The sequence below is a fragment of the Takifugu rubripes genome, chromosome 3, assembly GCF_901000725.2.
Source record: "Takifugu rubripes chromosome 3, fTakRub1.2, whole genome shotgun sequence".
Lineage (NCBI taxonomy): Eukaryota > Metazoa > Chordata > Actinopteri > Tetraodontiformes > Tetraodontidae > Takifugu > Takifugu rubripes.
In genome coordinates, this window is record NC_042287.1 from 12,309,892 (window position 1) to 12,325,654 (window position 15,763).

A 15,763-nucleotide genomic window follows, 5' to 3' on the forward strand; every position below is an offset into this window, starting at 1 on the left:
GACTCTTGGAAAATATGGGACACCGCACAAACACCAGTAGAAAGTGTTTTATTGCACTAGTTTTTGTCTTCAGCCTCAGGACATGAAGGCACGGACGCTGCCCCGGATGACGGCCCTGCAGATGGGGCAGTGACGCAGGCTGGCGGCGCAGTCGCTACACACCACCAGGTGACCGCAGGGGATGAAGACGATGGACACCAGCTTGTCCATGCACACCTTACAGGTCCTCTCCTCCTGCAGCTGCCTCAGCAGCTCCTCTGGGCTGGGCTCATTCACTGTGGGGGGAGGGGAGAAATGGGCTGATGCTCACCTAAAAAAATGACAAACGAGTGATCATTCCATACGGACGTTGACCTCTGACCTTCTCCGGTGGCCGCGTGTGTTCTCACTCTAGCAGTGCTGGAGCTCTGCCTCACCTCTGGATCTGGAGGGAACAAACAAAAACACCACTGCAACCTGAATATGACCACCATCGTCCCAAAACCGACCCAAACTTCCTTTCCAAGACATAAAATGAGCAGCAGTTAGGAGAACATGGATGATAGATCATAACATCCCCCCACTGGCTGCTACCTGTGCTCCGTGGCGCCCTCGCTCTGTCCTCCTGCTCCGCCTGCAGGACATCACTGACCAGGTCGGACACTGAAGTGTACTGTCGGCCCGTCAGCAGGTATTTGGTCTGGACCAAACTTTCCACCAGCCCGGCTTCGAAGCCCATCTGCAGCACGGTCTGCACCACAGGGGAGAGCATGGCTGAGGAAGCCGCCAGACCTCTGACCATATCTGGCAGGTGAGAGGCAGGAAGAAAAGAAGAGCTGACTTGTGTGGGTAATTTTCCCTCTGATAAGTGGGGGGATTAAACACAGCCTGCCTTCATTTGCCACTTTAACCTCGGCCACTTCTGCATATCTGCTGGTGTGATTTTGTTACAATCGCGTTCTAATTTCCTCTCTCACAGCTGCCCTGAAACTTTTGACAGCTTTCCTCTCTCATTGCCGTACCTGGAGCAAACATTAGCTCAGGTAATTACACAGGGAGCTGTTTAATTTTAAAAAATTCTCCCAGAGACGAGCGTTTGATGTCTGTCGAGCTAAAAATAATTTAGTCAGCTGCTTGCGGCCACTTTTCTCTGTACAATCTGCAGTGACAAGGTGTTCTCCTCCAACTCTCTGTGTGAACAAGCACACAGGAAGATAACGGTGTTATCTTGGGATGCAGGGCTGTTTGGAAGGTTTGCTGCCCGATTTACCATTTCTGGGTCCAATATCTCTGCTGGAGGAGCTCTGTGATCCACCCTAGAAAAGCAGTGACATCATTAGTCTGGCCTTTCCAGACAGATTTCCCTTTTTCTCCGTGGATCAGGGGGATAAAACCTCTCACCACTGTGTCGCCCAGATGGAAATGAGTGTCCTGGATGTTGCTGATATACTCCTGCCCCCGCGTCTGGATTAAAAACTCACATCTGAAAATGAGAAACACGCCTTTGTGTGACCTTCTGACACGTCCATGCAAAACGTGCTGACGGGCACCCGTCTGCTACCTTGGAAACCACTTGGCGTGCTCCTGCCAGGGGTCGTCTCCCGGCTCCCAGTTCCTCAGCCCCCCGTCGCAGTAGTAGCATTTGACGTTGTCGCCGTGACCTGCGGGGACGCAGCAACAGAATGAAAGGAGCTTTAATCCAGATTGATCAGGTGCATCTCAAGTGTTGAGTATTTTTATTTTCTCCACCACCTTTTAGCCCAACACCGCAATTTTCCCCCTCAAAATTTATGCATCAGAGCCGCTTTTAAGCAAATATATTTTTATTGGCAGTCAAATAAAGACAGGTGAAAGCTCTAAAGACCGTATCTTTATATGTCACATTGTTCTCCCGCCAGTTTTTTTTCCTCTTTGATGTCAGATTTTAAACCCCAAAATGAAAATTTAACGAACAACGGATTTTCAGGTTCATTCTTTTTAGGTTTTTAGGTTTTATTTCACTTTCCCGTCCCCGGTAATGGCGAGAAATCCTTATTTTGACCTCAAAGGCTGGACTTTAGTGTCAGAGCTACTCATTTTACCATTGTTGTGTTTATTTGCAGCGTTTTCTGACGGACGATCAGAAAATGATGTAATGGAACTAATAAAAAGGCTCATGCTCGGTGTTGCCTGAGCCTGAGCTTCTTCTCTAGCAGCCCCAGCTTTGTCCAGGTGATTCTGCCACAATGTCATGAATCAGCAGAACGATTGTAGCGCAAACCTTCTCTGACAAAGAGGGTCCCTCTGGCTGTCACTGGGTCAGAGCTCAACATGTCACCCAAATACACCCACACAAATCCATTTCATGGACTGTTAGAAGACGTGTTTTCAGCCTTTAGAGAGGAACAACCAGCACCTGTGTAGAAAAATCCTGCCCTCGCTAGAACGTCGGGCTGGACCGAGGCCTCTGTGGGCCAGTTGTGGAAAGTGGTGAGCCGGGAATCCTCGGCCTCCATCTCTGGGTAGACCGCCTGTCCTACCGTGCCCTGGTCATCCATGGTCATCCTCTGGAGCTGACTCAACAACTGGCCGTCCACGGAGTCCGAGAACCCGGCCTGGAGTGGAATATTTCCCACGGCTTTGCCGAGAACAAAGCAGCATGTGGGGAAATGCCTCCTGTGCTCGTCCCCCGGGGTGTCCCCCTGCATCCAGCACCTTAAAATCCCCCCACAGCAGAAACACTGCACAGCATCCCCGGGGCCCAGGAAGAAGAAGCCGGCTCTGGCCAGGTCTGCAGGCGCCACCGCAGCATCTGCCGGCCATTCCTGGAACGTTCGGATTCTGTCTCCTTCCCTCCTCATCCGAGGCTCCTCGAGCATGTAAAGCACTGCGCTCTCCTCATCCGTCATTCTGCGGCACGTGGGCTTCCCTCGCTCTTCTCGTCCTGTGGCACTCATCCCTTTCGCGGTCCATAGTGGAGAGCGCACTAAAGGTGAGCGCAGCACACCCGCTGAAATAATGTGATCAGGTGCGGGGGCCTGTGCAGCGGCCTAGAGGAGACGGCTTTCCAGAAAAGCCACCAAATGCCAGAATGTTTGCTCATTGATCCTTGCATGAATGAAAGCCTGAATGTCTGTGTTGCTCCACCTCTTGAGTAAAAAGAAAGTTAGTTAAGCTTGCGAGATGGGTTCACTGACACACCTATTAATGAGTTTAGAGAATAAATAAGTTTAAAATAAGACCTCTATGGTTGTTTGCCTGGTAGACTTGATGAATTCCAACAGATATTTAGGGAACAGAAGTCTGAAATTTAGCATTTAACTGAACACATTAGTCTGACGTGTTTGTTTTGACAGTTTTTAAAACATAAAAAAGGCTCCATACATGGGGTAGTTGTGACTGTCAACTCTAAAAGTAAGAATATTTTCCCACTTTACTTTACATTTAGCAATTTTAACTGTACATTTTCCTCCTTAACTTTAATCGATCTTCTGCATTTCACCATTTTAAAGGGCTATTTCAAAATCCTTGTTTTTGTTCAACATGAATTGCTACCGTGCACAATTATTATTGTAATATAATTAAGGTTATTAAATCAACATTATATGTTCTGTTCCATTCAGACGGCGACTGCGCCCCCCGCGGTGAACCAGTGTAACTACAACCTCAGAATCCAACCAGTCCAGTATAATTTGGTGAAATGGGACCAAATATCAAGACTGTGCGGGTTTGGAGGTCACACAAGACCACACGCAGCTGTCAGAAATGACATTTGCAGAAGTCTGGATCAACACAGACGGCAGCCCAATACCAACAATATTGATTTTTACTACCCTCCCTCACGGACTATAAAGAAAAATAATACTTAAACACACCTACACACACGAAAGGTCTGCTGATTGCCCCCCCTCCCGGTGTTGTTTACCCCCGCAGAGGGCAGAGAATGGCACCATTAACAACCACGTAAGGGCAGATTCTGGTCGGGATTCACCCCCATCGTAGATCCACGTGAGTCGCCTTTTTAAAGCTGGAAGTGTCGCGTCGACCCTCGCGAAGAGCTTCGCAATTAAACCCGAAACGTCGGCGTAAAGTTCTTCACCAATTAGCGGCCAACTGCAGCCACCCGGAGGGCAGCGACGGGAAGTGCAGCGGCGTGTCAAAGCCCGGATGGAGCAGCCATTGGGGAAGTGTTCTGGGCTTTAACGTATCAGAGGAGCGCTCTCTCCCTGGAATTAAAAAAAGCAAACCTCAGAGGCAGCGGGGGCTTAGCATATTTAAGATTCACAAGGTCTGAGACTTGTAACGCACGTCGCGAACCTCTGCCGGGACGTGAAGCTTCTTCGGGCGTAATATCCGAGGCGACAGACTTGAAGTGTGGAAGTTGGGAGACGTGCACACAGCGGAAAATACACAGCTGAGCCTGCGCTGCAACACGCTCAGTGGAACCACTAGCCAATTAGCTAACTGTAACTGAGCCGCATTGCTCTCCAAATCACGGGGCTTGAAATCCAGCAACAAGCTCAGGCTCTGTGAGAATCCAGGGACTTGCTTAATGAATTATGTCTGCCACAAGCATTGAACCTCAGGTAGGACAGCCCGATGTTCCTCGCCTGCGAGCTAGCTGCCTGCTAACTAACGATGGAAGGGGGCTACGGCTATTCCTCGGAGCTGCTAGCTAACCAGTCAGCTACCAGTGGACGAGACGTGTAGTTAGCTGGTTAGCTTCGCTCCGTTAAGCTGTACATTATTGTTGCTGAGCGTCAAAGCTGCGATTAAAATGTCTGCTTGACTGTTAGGATCGTGTTGTCAGACGCAAATGTACAAATGTACATTGCGGCCACGTCTGGGTAAAAGCAGCGTAGCAGCAAAAAATCATAGATTGTAAACGCAGCCTGAAGCTAAACGGTTCGAGCTAACGCAACTTAGTCGATAAATCTGAACTTAAGGTGTTACAGATGTCGCCAGAGTGTCTGTACTTGTACCATTATGGTCTGCTCCTTGCTGCCAACTATGTTAAGATTTCAAACAGGCTAAACAATCCTGCATTTTTACAGCTCCTGTAAGGGAGGTTTTGTGTTTGGCTAACCAAGTTGTGCGTGATTTTGTAAGGAGGGTGAAGTGTTTCCATCCACCTCAAGTTACACACCAACGCGCCCGGTATCAAATGAACCGAAATCGGCGTGTTCCTGCAGCTGTAAACAGCCTCATTTATAGGGAAAGATGAAGGTTTGCATTGTCTGGCTTCAGGAAGTAGACTGAAGCTTCAGCTTTTGTGCAACACTCTGGTGACATCAGAGGCTGCTGATACAGTTTGGGAAAAAGTGTGTGTGTGTGTGTGCAATCTCATCTTGGTTCTGCCTAAATAATCGTGTGTTTCCCCCCTTCCCATGACCATCCATCCATGCAGCGATCAAAGGGACAAGCATCTAAAGGTGAGCTGTTGCACCACCGCCCCACATAATCGCCACTATCTGTTTGCAGATCTATTTCTTTCTGTGCTTATCTTTTGCAAATAAATCCCATCTTTTTTCATATTAAAGCCCCCCCCCCCCCCCCCCCCCCCCCCCCCCGCGCACGGACACGCGTTTGTGTTGTTTGTTGACGGGGCGGTCAGGTTTGTGAGGTCATTTCTAACCGTTATCGGACCCACATTGTCATGGTTCTGGTGTGTTGCAGTGCAAAATGGTTCGCTACATCAGAAGGAGACGGTCCACGACAGCGACTTCGAGCCATACCTCAGTGGTCAATCAACTCAGGTACAGACCACAACCCTTCGGACTGTTGTGCTTTTCTTTGTTGCCTTTTGGGGGGGGCGGGGGTTTAGCCGATCGAGCCGCGCTCTTGGCCCCTGAAACCCGCCGCCGCGCTGCTCCGGACCGCGGCCGTGACATCTAAATTTGAGGCCATTTGAGTTTAAAGTTGAGTTCTAACATTGTGGCTGTTGCCTCTCGTCCAGAACAACAGTTACCAGTCCATCACCGACCCCTACCTGTCCAGCTACTACGCCCCCTCTATTGGATTCCCGTACCCCCTCAGTGAAGCTCCCTGGTCCACAGGCGGCGACCCACCCATCCCCTACTTGACGCCCTACGGACCCTTGAGTAACGGTGACCATCACTTTATGCCAGACACTGTGTTTGGCCAGCCGGGGGGGCTGGGGAGCAGCATCTACCCCCACAGGTTTAACTTTTTCCCTGAAAACCCTGCCTTCTCCGCTTGGGGCACGAGCGGCTCCCAGGGCCAGCAGACTCAGAGTTCAGCCTACGGCGGCAGCTACAGCTACCCCCCCAGCTCCCTGGGGGGCACCCTGGTGCCTGATGGTCAGACGGGTTTCCACAGCGAGACCCTCAATAAGGCCCCCGGCATGAACAGCCTGGAGCAGGGCATGGTGGGGTTAAAGATCGGAGGGGACGTCGCCGGCCAGGGGTCGGGCGTGAAGGCCGTGGGCTCGGTGATCGGCGGACCGGCGGTACCGACCGCGGGAAATGGAGCCACGCCCATCGGGATGCCCCCCCCAAAACCCACCTCCTGGGCCGCCATCGCCAGTAAGCCGGCGAAGCCCCAGCAGCTGAAAACCAAGGTGAAACCGGGAATGCCCGGGAGTCTGGGCGGCGCGCTGCCCCCGCCCCCCATCAAACACAACATGAACATTGGTACCTGGGACAAGGGCCCGGTCACGAAGGTGGCGCCGTCCCCCCTGCAGCAGCAGCCGCCGCCGCTCGGCCTGCCCCACGGATTGCCGCCTCAGGGTCCCATGCAGCAGGGACACATGCAGCCCCCGCCTCCGCAGTCTCTGGTCCAGCCCCAAATGCAACCCATGGCCTTACAGCCCCCCCACCACCAGCACCACCAGCACCATCAGCCACCGCCTCAGCCCTACCAGAACCACGGCCAGCCCCCGCAGCCCCAGACACGCTGGATCGCGCCACGCAACCGCAACCAGGGCTACGGGCAGGGCGGCCCCGGCCAGGACTGCAACTGCACCATGGGTCTGATCAGCGGCAACGGCGGCCCCCCGAGCTCCATCAGCCAGGGCCCGGGGGCGGAGTCCCACCCGGTCCTGGACAAGCTGCGTGCCTCCCACAGCTACAACCCCAAGGACTTCGACTGGAACCTGAAGAACGGCCGCGTCTTCATCATCAAGAGCTACTCGGAGGACGACATCCACCGCTCCATCAAGTACTCCATCTGGTGCAGCACGGAGCACGGCAACAAGCGGCTGGACTCGGCCTACCGGGCCATGAACGCCAAAGGCCCCGTCTACCTGCTGTTCAGCGTCAACGGCAGCGGCCACTTCTGCGGCGTGGCCGAGATGCGCTCGCCGGTGGACTACGGCACCAGCGCCGGCGTGTGGGCGCAGGACAAGTGGAAGGGCAAGTTCGACGTGGACTGGTTGTTCGTCAAGGACGTGCCCAACAGCCAGCTGCGCCACATCCGCCTGGAGAACAACGACAACAAGCCGGTGACCAACTCCCGCGACACCCAGGAGGTCCCCCTGGAGAAGGCCAAGCAGGTGCTGAAGATCATCGCCACCTACAAACACACCACCTCCATCTTTGACGACTTCTCCCATTACGAGAAGAGGCAGGAGGAGGAGGAGGAGGTGCGCAAGGTACGCCCCCCCCCCCACACACACACCATGTGACCTTACTGCTCAGCCTGTTTGTAAGAGTGATGGTTTCTGTCTCCTTTTTCTGCCCTCTGACAGACATTTGAACCTGCTCAGATACAGAACCGCTCTCGGTTGGATCAGGTAAAGACCTCCGATGTTTACTTCTTCTTCTTCTTTTTCTTCTTCTTCACTCACAATCAATCTGCTGATCGACGGGCTGCAAACGTGCACCAAAATAGCATTTATTTGAGCATAGATGGATGTAATAGATGTGTCACATTGATTTATTGGATACCTCACGTTCTTCTTCTTCTTCCAAACAGGAGCGCCAAACCAGGAATAAACAGTAGAAGACGTCTATCCGCGGCTTGATCAACAGTTACACTAGGACTTTTGATTTAAGAGACAGAAGATTAAGAAAATGCAACAAAGCCCCTTCAATTTTTTTCCCCCCCTATTTAATCTCGGAGAATCTCTGCCATTTTTGAAACTGCATTTTTTCGCCCCCCCCCCCCACCAACATGTACCGCCCACCTTTTCCGTGCAGGGATATCAAGATGTAACGTGTGACCGCCACCTCACTATTTAGTTCATATTTTTAGATTATGTTTCCCCCCCTTCTCCTTCCATTTCATACTCTTCTCTCACCAGACTGATTTATCTCTCCCGCCCTCAGCCCCCCCCCCCACCCCCCTCCAATTAAATCAGGGTTTGACTGCACCATGTTGTTTAAAAAAAGAAAATCTGCCACTTTATATTCCAGTACAATCAGGACCGGCTGTGTCCTGCCCCTGTTTGTCCTGTAGGGGGCGACCTTGCCACGCGTCAGAGGTGAAACTGTGCCAACAGGGTTGGATGATCCCAAAGGCAACGGGACTGTGCGATAAGAAAACTTCAATGGTTTATCTATTTTTCATTCAGATCGACGAAATCTCTATTTTTTGGCTTACTACTGACAATTTTCATTTCAGAATCCTGTTTTCTGGAGCCTTAATGTTTTGTTTTTTTTCTAATTATCAGTGACTGCTCAAACAGTGATACTGCTGGCGAATTCAGGGAATCGTGTGAAGTCACACAGTGCTCGACATTTCTGAGGAGGAATAGCAAAGGCCTCTGGGAAAGAAAACAAAAAACATTTCCTCTACAACCAGAACACTCACTGCTAAGTCAGAAATTGTACTATTGACATCCTGCACACCCCTCTGCCTCGTTTCCTTTATTATTCGTCTCCAAGGAGTCTTTTGTATGTGTCATCAGGAGATTCTGCTCGTGTCCACAACCCAGTCTGAGAGAACTGTCACATCCACCGTTTTAAATTGTTTTATAACAATGTAACCACCACAAGAATTGAGTCGTTGCTTTTGCATTTCCGTCCCACACGCTGGGGCGGATTCACACGCGTCCACCATAATTCCGTCTTAATCATGTGCTATTTTTTCCTCCTTAAAATTGGTTTCGCTGAGTCTATCATATTTGTCATAATGCTAAGCTTTAACGTAGGAGCCTATATATTCATGGAGAAAGCCTAAAAAAAACAAAAACAAATGTATAACCTAAAAAAATTAATGTAACTGATTTACTATCACGTAAGAAAAAATGAGAATGAAACGTGGTTTCTGTCTGTTTTTTTGGTTGTTGCAGAGTTAGTTTGTTCTAGCCGTCGACCGTGGGACAGTAACGTTCTTTCGAACGCGGTGAAAGTGGTGGGAAAATATCGGTTTTAAATGATAAATCTCACGCAGCCGTGCATGGAAAGCTCACGGCGGTCTCCTGAGAGGAGCGACCGTTAGCCAGGGCGGGAGTGACGGTAACAGTCCGTTAAACGGCGGCGTCCCCCTGCTGGCTCAGTGAGTGCGTGTGAGTTATTGGAACGTGTCATCGATGTTTTGTTGCGTTGCTGCGATGCAGGACGGAACGCTGACTCATTGTTGTCTGTCAAAGTCACTCAAACCTTCAGACCCGAGTTCTCAAGCTTTCTTTTATTATTGGCTCTGATATTTGACACAAAATGATCTCGTTTATTAGCGTTTGATGAAAGCACGAGTGTAATTCCATGTATTCAAGAGAGTTGACCTTTGACATCATCCTTTTTCCCCATCTCCTCAACCTGCACCGATCAGTAGCCAGCTTTAGCTTTAGCTTAGCAATACTGCCTTCTCATGTTAGCCTCCAGCAGCGCCACATCCAACCAGAGCAGAGTCAGGGGGAGCGTGAGGGCTCAGAAAAGCTGCTGTGGACTGGACTCGCAGCCTCAGAGAGGGTGAATCGGGCTCACGTGCACGTCGCCGACAACCGTCAGGTGTGTGTGTGTGGCAGCAGAGGGATGTCAGGTTAGCCATTAAATTCTGTGTATCCACTTCAAAAGTATGAACGGTATATTAAATATTGATCTAGACGTGGGCGAAATTGTTTAAGAAGAAAAAAAGTTATCTTGGTTTTTCTTTATTGAAGAAATCAAGCCTTAATAAACTGTCCATTCAGAAACGGCGTTTGTCATCATCTCTTGTGTTCTCTGTCAGCAACAGTCGTCTGTCGGCCTTCTGAGCTCCGTGATTGGTTTCCCCTTCCCTGGCTTTCTTTAAAATTCCTGAATTAGAGCGACTTGGAGGATTTGATTTTTTGCTTTAAAAGCTGAAATTTGAGCTCCCAACGTGAAGTCGGACTAACCCGACAGTGACATATTTGAAGATTTCCTTCATTTTCTTTTGATAATCCGGGATTTTCCACTTTACGCTCCGTTAGATGCTGTTTTGTTTCCTTTAGAATTTGTTCCACACGTCAGGACTGTTCGATTGGTTTCTGGAAAGGAGCTCTCCATGGTGCTGATTTCTCCTCCGTCTCATCTAAAAATATGTCAAGTCGCTGCTCTTTACGTGACAACTGGCAGCAAAATAACGCCTTTAACCCTGGTGAACAAAAGCTGATTTGATGTAGTCCCAAAGGTGCCGGCCTGCTGCTTCAGTCACACTTATCAGGCAGTTCTGCAGCTTTTTCATGGTGAAATGTTCAGAATAATCACAGTCAGAGGAGCAGAAATGTGCACAGTGCCGCTTTTATTGTCACATTACAGAGCATGCAGTCACAAATGGAGCATAAAATACACAAAATCGTCCCAGAAGACCCGATAAAACATCACATAAATGTAATGAACCCAGGTGTCCCGCTCGCATCGCCCGTGTCAGCAAACACAGTTTAGCTCCAGCTAAAGGTGTGATCCAGGCTCACCTGTCATTCATACCTCACCTCGGCTGGCTTTAGGTTATTAGCCACGACGTTGTCACCTGATGGAGGAGGAACACCTGTGTTGTCTGAACGTTGGGATTATTTAATCCAGCCTTCTGTGCTGTGGCTCTGTTCCACCGTGCGCTGCCAGATGGGCGCCTGTAGGTGGCATCTGATCACTTACATGTCTATACGTTGAGCCATTCTCTCCAAACCCCGCAGCCTCCTCCGCTGCAGGCCTCAGCACTCAGCCACACACTGAAGGTGTGGTGCTCCGCACTTTCTGGTCCTACTTTTTCTTGCAACGCAATTCGCAATCGAGCGACCCGAAGGGGAGTGAATCGGTTCATCCAGTGATAAATTCCGCGTTCCTAAAGAAAAAGATGTAGACCAGCGCGATGTTTAGCGCCCAGGTGATCGACCGTTCATTGTTTATTGTACCTGCACTGGAAGCAAAACAAAAATAAAAGATAAAGAAAGAAAATCGACATTAATTGGCGATATTTCACGTCTGGTTCGTGGTGGTAAATCGGGTCAACGCTGCTTAAAACAACCCCACTGTTGCCGAGTCAAGGTTTAAAATCTAAGGGGTTTATGTAGACTCTAAATATATATGTGCTCGCGATCATTTTGATTCCTGAATCTAAAAGTAGGCCGTTGATCCTGTTTGCTCCGTTGTCGGCCATTTTTGGACAAATGCTGAATCGAACCACATACGCGTGATCTTCCGGAGGCCTTCGCCTTATTTCAAGTGCCAGAAATCTGCCGAAGTGCGCATTGCGCCCACCTGGTCGAACCTCTCGCGCACGCAGGCGTGCGTTTCTGTCCCCGCGCGTGCGCACTCCCAAAACTCCTTCGCCCGTGGCGCGACAGCAGCGGCGAGGCAGCTCCATCCTGCTGCCGGGGCCCGTATCTGGAACAGGAAAGGTCAAACTGGGCGAGCGTCCGCGGCCTGGTGAGGAGGTGGACTGACGGTGGTGCGCAGATTCCTCTCTTGGCATTCACCGCGTGCCTTAATTGTATGGACATTAAATCAAGGTCCGCTGTGAACACGCAGAGTGACAACCCATGAAGAAGTCGCCTCCTCAGCCTCCAGTCCCCCCCGCCAGCATCTGCCGCCGCCGGAGAGGACGCGGCGCCGCATGACCGCGATTTCAGAGCAACTCCCGTTTCCGTGCGCGCGCTCACGCACACAACCTCTCTCTCTCAGGCACACACACGCACAAATGTAAAGCGGATCCCCCCCCCCCCCCCCCCACCCCCACCCCACCGCCTCACACTGGCGTGCACGCACGCACGCACAAGGACTCAAAGCCGATTTATGGCTACAGCAGCAATAATACGCGCGGCCACGTTCTTCCACGCCAATATTGATATGACTGCAGCACAGCGACGCGTTAAAACTCACCAACAAGCAGCGCGCTACCGAAGGATGTGAGGCAAAAATTAAGAGCGCGTTAGTGGAAGGCAGCGTTTAAAATATCGGTGCGCTTGCGGTGTGTGCGCATCCCCTGGCACGTTACCTCGCACACAATGACAGCTGAGGCGGCTCTGGCTCTCGCTTTGTCCTTCGCTCGATTTACCCGAGTCTGACCCCAAAAAGCACAAAGACAAAAGTGGGAAACCAGGAGAATTCGGCGAGGGCAGCTGGTCACAGGGCTGTTCGGAGTCGTATATCCCACTGCGAGTGCGCGGTATTCTCCATTCAACTTGGCTTGAATGCAGTTTCCCCGACTGGTCCACGATCAGCGAAACCGGGATATTAAAAAAAAAACGCGCTGTGCGTCCACTCTCCCTCTCGTGCTGTTTTTTTTTCTACTTTTACACGAGGCTACAGTCTATCTGGGAAAATGGTCGCTCTTTACGCGCCGCAGCTTTGGCGCTTCCCCGCAGCTCCTGCTGCGGGAGGGGGGGGGGGGGGGGGGTGGCTGCCGTTTCTGGGGGGGTTCGAGCTGGTTTTCGCCGTCTTCAGAAAAAGGTCCTCTCAGCGCCAAGAGTCAGCCGGTCCTTTTTGACTCACGTCTTTTAATCTGACCCATTTCAGGCACTGTCCGGTCCTGGATACACGCCCCCCCCCCCTCTCCCTCTCCTTCTCCCTCTCTCTCTTCGGGCTGTGTGAGCCACTGTCTCCCGGATTAGAGCGCCCCTCTCTTCCCATCCTAGACAATTGCGAGTCTCTGCTGATTGGGCTTCAGCGCAAGAGGATTACATGGGCGCGCAATGACGTCATGGCCCGAGGCCCAAGCCGCCGCCCCCCTCCCCTCCCCTCACCTCCCCCATTAAAACCAAATCCTCATCAGCCCCGAATGTCCTTGAAACCACCGGCCTGACTTTGTGCAGCGTGTCATGCGTGCGTGCACCGGGCCAGACTTCTCTTTATGTTTACAGAGAGCGGTTGGAGACGATTACGGCGGCAGGCCCGCAGCCTGCACGCGGCAGTCTGGGTAACATGGCCGCGGCGCGGGGGCTTGAGAGCACCAACACCTTGAAGGCTCCGTTTCAGCAGGTGCATAGCCCGACCGCTGTCATTAAGAGGTGGATGGGCAGAAACGCACTTCCAGGTCACACACACACGCGCACACACACACACGCACACACACACACACACACACACACACACACTGTTTCCATGTGTCGCCAGGAGATTTTCAAATTTAGAAACAGCTTACAGGCCAAGACGGTCGCACCCTTTCCAGGTTGATGGCTGTTTTTGTTGCTGTTATCAGCTAATAAGCCCAATAAATCCCGTTTATTGAATTTTCCTGTGAGTCCAGCATCCAAATCTCTGCACCACTCTCTGCTGCACACAAACGTTTTTATTCGTCTCTGACCTGTGATTCCGTGCCTGCAATAAAACCACAGCACTCTTCCGGTATCATTACACGTGTCGGCATATATCTCATGCAGCGCCTGAGAGAAATTGCACAGAAGGTCAGGCCCACGTTTGGGCTCGTGTGCACGTTTGTTCACTCACGCTTGTGAATTGTACCTCCTGTATTATGCGAGTGTGATGTGGCCTCCGTGTCTCTATGGGATGTTTGTCGACTCTGCATTCGTGTCCTGACCTGCATGCTCCTCCTGTGAAACTGTGCAAACGTTCTTATGAAACTGCCATGTTTCCCCCTCATGGCTTCCACCGCCGCGGCTCAAATGGCACTGAGTCTTAGAAAAATGGTGCATGACAAAATACATTATTCTAACGTCCAAATATCCTCTTAAATGCAACAAAACCCAAATATGGGCCTCCGGTTTGAAGCCTGTCTTTTCTAAATGAAACTACTGTATAACCAGATGTGCCAAATGCATCTAAAACGCATGACAGAAGAGATCGGGAATTACAGAAGGAACACGTTGATCACTGTCCCGGAACAAGAGAGTCCTGAATTCCTCAAACGTTTCTGCCTCCTGAATCTCGTGTTTGCCTGTTGGCTGAACAAAGAGATGAAGAGGAGGGACCGTCACCGCAGTTTATGATGCCTCTCTTTGCTCTCCATAACTGCGCCTTTACATTCGCAAATGCGCCCTTTATTTCACACAAATGCAATTATTAACTGTTTTAACAGACATGCCCATTGTCGCGCCCCTACCTCCGCTTCAATCTACATCTCAAAACGACCTGCCCGCATTTACATGAATGCAAGCCAATTGCCTAATAGCGAGCCATTTGTTAGGCGCGCTGGTTCCCCGTTGCCCCAAAACGAGAGAAATGCAATAACCCAGCCCGCACAGCGGCCACCTGCTAGCCTACAGGAGAAGCGTCCTCCAGTGCAGCCTACATCGACAAATCCACGCTCGCATGAACTCTGCGTCCTTTGTTCAGTGCCTTACTCTCACAGTTGCCGGTATCCTCTCCACTTATGCGCCGCAGCGCGGCTCCGGCTGCGTCTCCTCTCCATTTTGTGGCCGCGCAGGCCTTCACACGGCGCGTGTGCTGCAAACACTGACGAAAATAGCCTCCATATCCGTCCCCGGAGCAGGAAGAAGGAGCCGGATTGTGGAGTGAATTGCAGTCGTCTTTTCTCCTCGTCTCTCGGCGTGCAGAGCTGAGCGGCCTCCACATCTGAGGCTGAATGAAGGGGGAGTTGTCCCTGTGCATTACAATGACATCCAGGCCCCCATTCATTCAGCCAGTGTCTAACGGTCTTTGGACGGCAAATGCACCCCCATCGGGGGGTCGCAGCCCCCTCATTACACCCCCAATCCCAACATGTAGGCCCCCACAATAGCCCCAACAAAAGAGAGAGGAGAGTCGGCCCCAGTTGTGCGAGCTGCGGCCCCTGGACTTTTGAGGTACGCTGGGAAACTATTCTTGCGCATTTGAATTACGTTAAGGAGCGTGCCACGGTGCCACGGTGCCACGGTGGAAGACAGACGCGGCTTGGAACAGATGTGCTGTTCTATTTTCTCTCCGCCTGCTCATGTGGGCTCTTAGCAGCAGGTGAACTTTGGTGGAGCTGCTGACTCTTTCCGCCAGGAAAAATGCTGCAGCTGTGACTTCAGCGAATAAGGGAAGTTTGCAGAAATACTGGAAATAAAGTCTTAAAACGTCCCGTCTCGGTTCCTTCCCCTTGAGTCGGACCTCAGACCTTAGATGTTATTTGGTTTTATTAAATTGAAATAAAAAAAATCAAAATAAATGAAATCCAGGTTACGAGATGGCGCGGACTTAATGCTGAAAAATCAATTATTTTAAAGTGTTTGAATGAAATTGTCAACTTAAAATAAATATAGAGGTTAGTATATAAATCTTTTTAATATTTATAAAAATACAGTGGAGGAAATTTGTGTTAAACTTTTTATTTTCTTGGGCAAAAGGTTGGGCAGAACATGCAATGCCTACCCCAGAAAATAATAATAATAATAATAATAATAACAACAACACCTATTATAATAATAAAATAATAATAAAATAATAATAATAATAATAATAATAATAATAATAGTAATAATGGGGACCTGCTCCAGTGCAGA

At 50.6% G+C, this 15,763-nt stretch overlaps 2 protein-coding genes and 1 long non-coding RNA gene across 3 annotated transcripts; 1 reads left to right on the top strand and 2 right to left on the bottom strand.

Moving 5' to 3' along the window:
- Positions 1-23: 23 nt before the first annotated feature.
- birc7 (baculoviral IAP repeat containing 7) lies at positions 24-4,075 on the bottom strand. The gene is made up of 8 exons (XM_011602502.2): positions 3,834-4,075; positions 2,375-3,107; positions 1,541-1,640; positions 1,381-1,462; positions 1,250-1,295; positions 574-783; positions 362-424; positions 24-275 (listed from the first exon to the last, which is right to left on the bottom strand). Exons 2-8 carry the CDS (start codon positions 2,913-2,915, stop codon positions 76-78), a joined length of 1,242 nt encoding a protein of 413 aa, XP_011600804.2. The 5' UTR covers positions 2,916-3,107; positions 3,834-4,075; the 3' UTR covers positions 24-75.
- Positions 4,076-4,130: 55 nt separating this feature from the next.
- On the top strand, positions 4,131-10,054 carry LOC101072019 (YTH domain-containing family protein 1-like). Its single transcript, XM_029833107.1, has 6 exons — positions 4,131-4,544; positions 5,366-5,390; positions 5,635-5,714; positions 5,915-7,570; positions 7,667-7,711; positions 7,894-10,054. The coding sequence occupies exons 1-6, from the start codon at positions 4,518-4,520 to the stop codon at positions 7,918-7,920; spliced, it is 1,860 nt and encodes a 619-aa protein (XP_029688967.1). The 5' UTR covers positions 4,131-4,517; the 3' UTR covers positions 7,921-10,054.
- Positions 10,055-10,606: 552 nt separating this feature from the next.
- Positions 10,607-15,400, bottom strand: LOC115249041 (uncharacterized). The gene is made up of 2 exons (XR_003887746.1): positions 14,621-15,400; positions 10,607-11,163 (listed from the first exon to the last, which is right to left on the bottom strand). It is a non-coding gene; the product is annotated as an uncharacterized lncRNA (long non-coding RNA).
- Between the last annotated feature and the right edge of the window lie 363 nt (positions 15,401-15,763).

Coding starts and splice junctions, on each gene's coding strand:
- birc7 (XM_011602502.2), bottom strand. CDS start 2,915: ATGAGTGCCACAGGACGAGAAGAGCGAGGGAAGCCCACGTGCCGCAGA. Junction 1,641..2,374: donor GGCAGGATTTTTCTACACAG/GTGCTGGTTGTT, acceptor GCGTCCCCGCAG/GTCACGGCGACAACGTCAAA. Junction 1,463..1,540: donor CACGCCAAGTGGTTTCCAAG/GTAGCAGACGGG, acceptor TCTCATTTTCAG/ATGTGAGTTTTTAATCCAGA.
- LOC101072019 (XM_029833107.1), top strand. CDS start 4,518: ATGTCTGCCACAAGCATTGAACCTCAG. Junction 7,571..7,666: donor AGGAGGAGGAGGTGCGCAAG/GTACGCCCCCCC, acceptor GCCCTCTGACAG/ACATTTGAACCTGCTCAGAT. Junction 7,712..7,893: donor ACCGCTCTCGGTTGGATCAG/GTAAAGACCTCC, acceptor TCTTCCAAACAG/GAGCGCCAAACCAGGAATAA.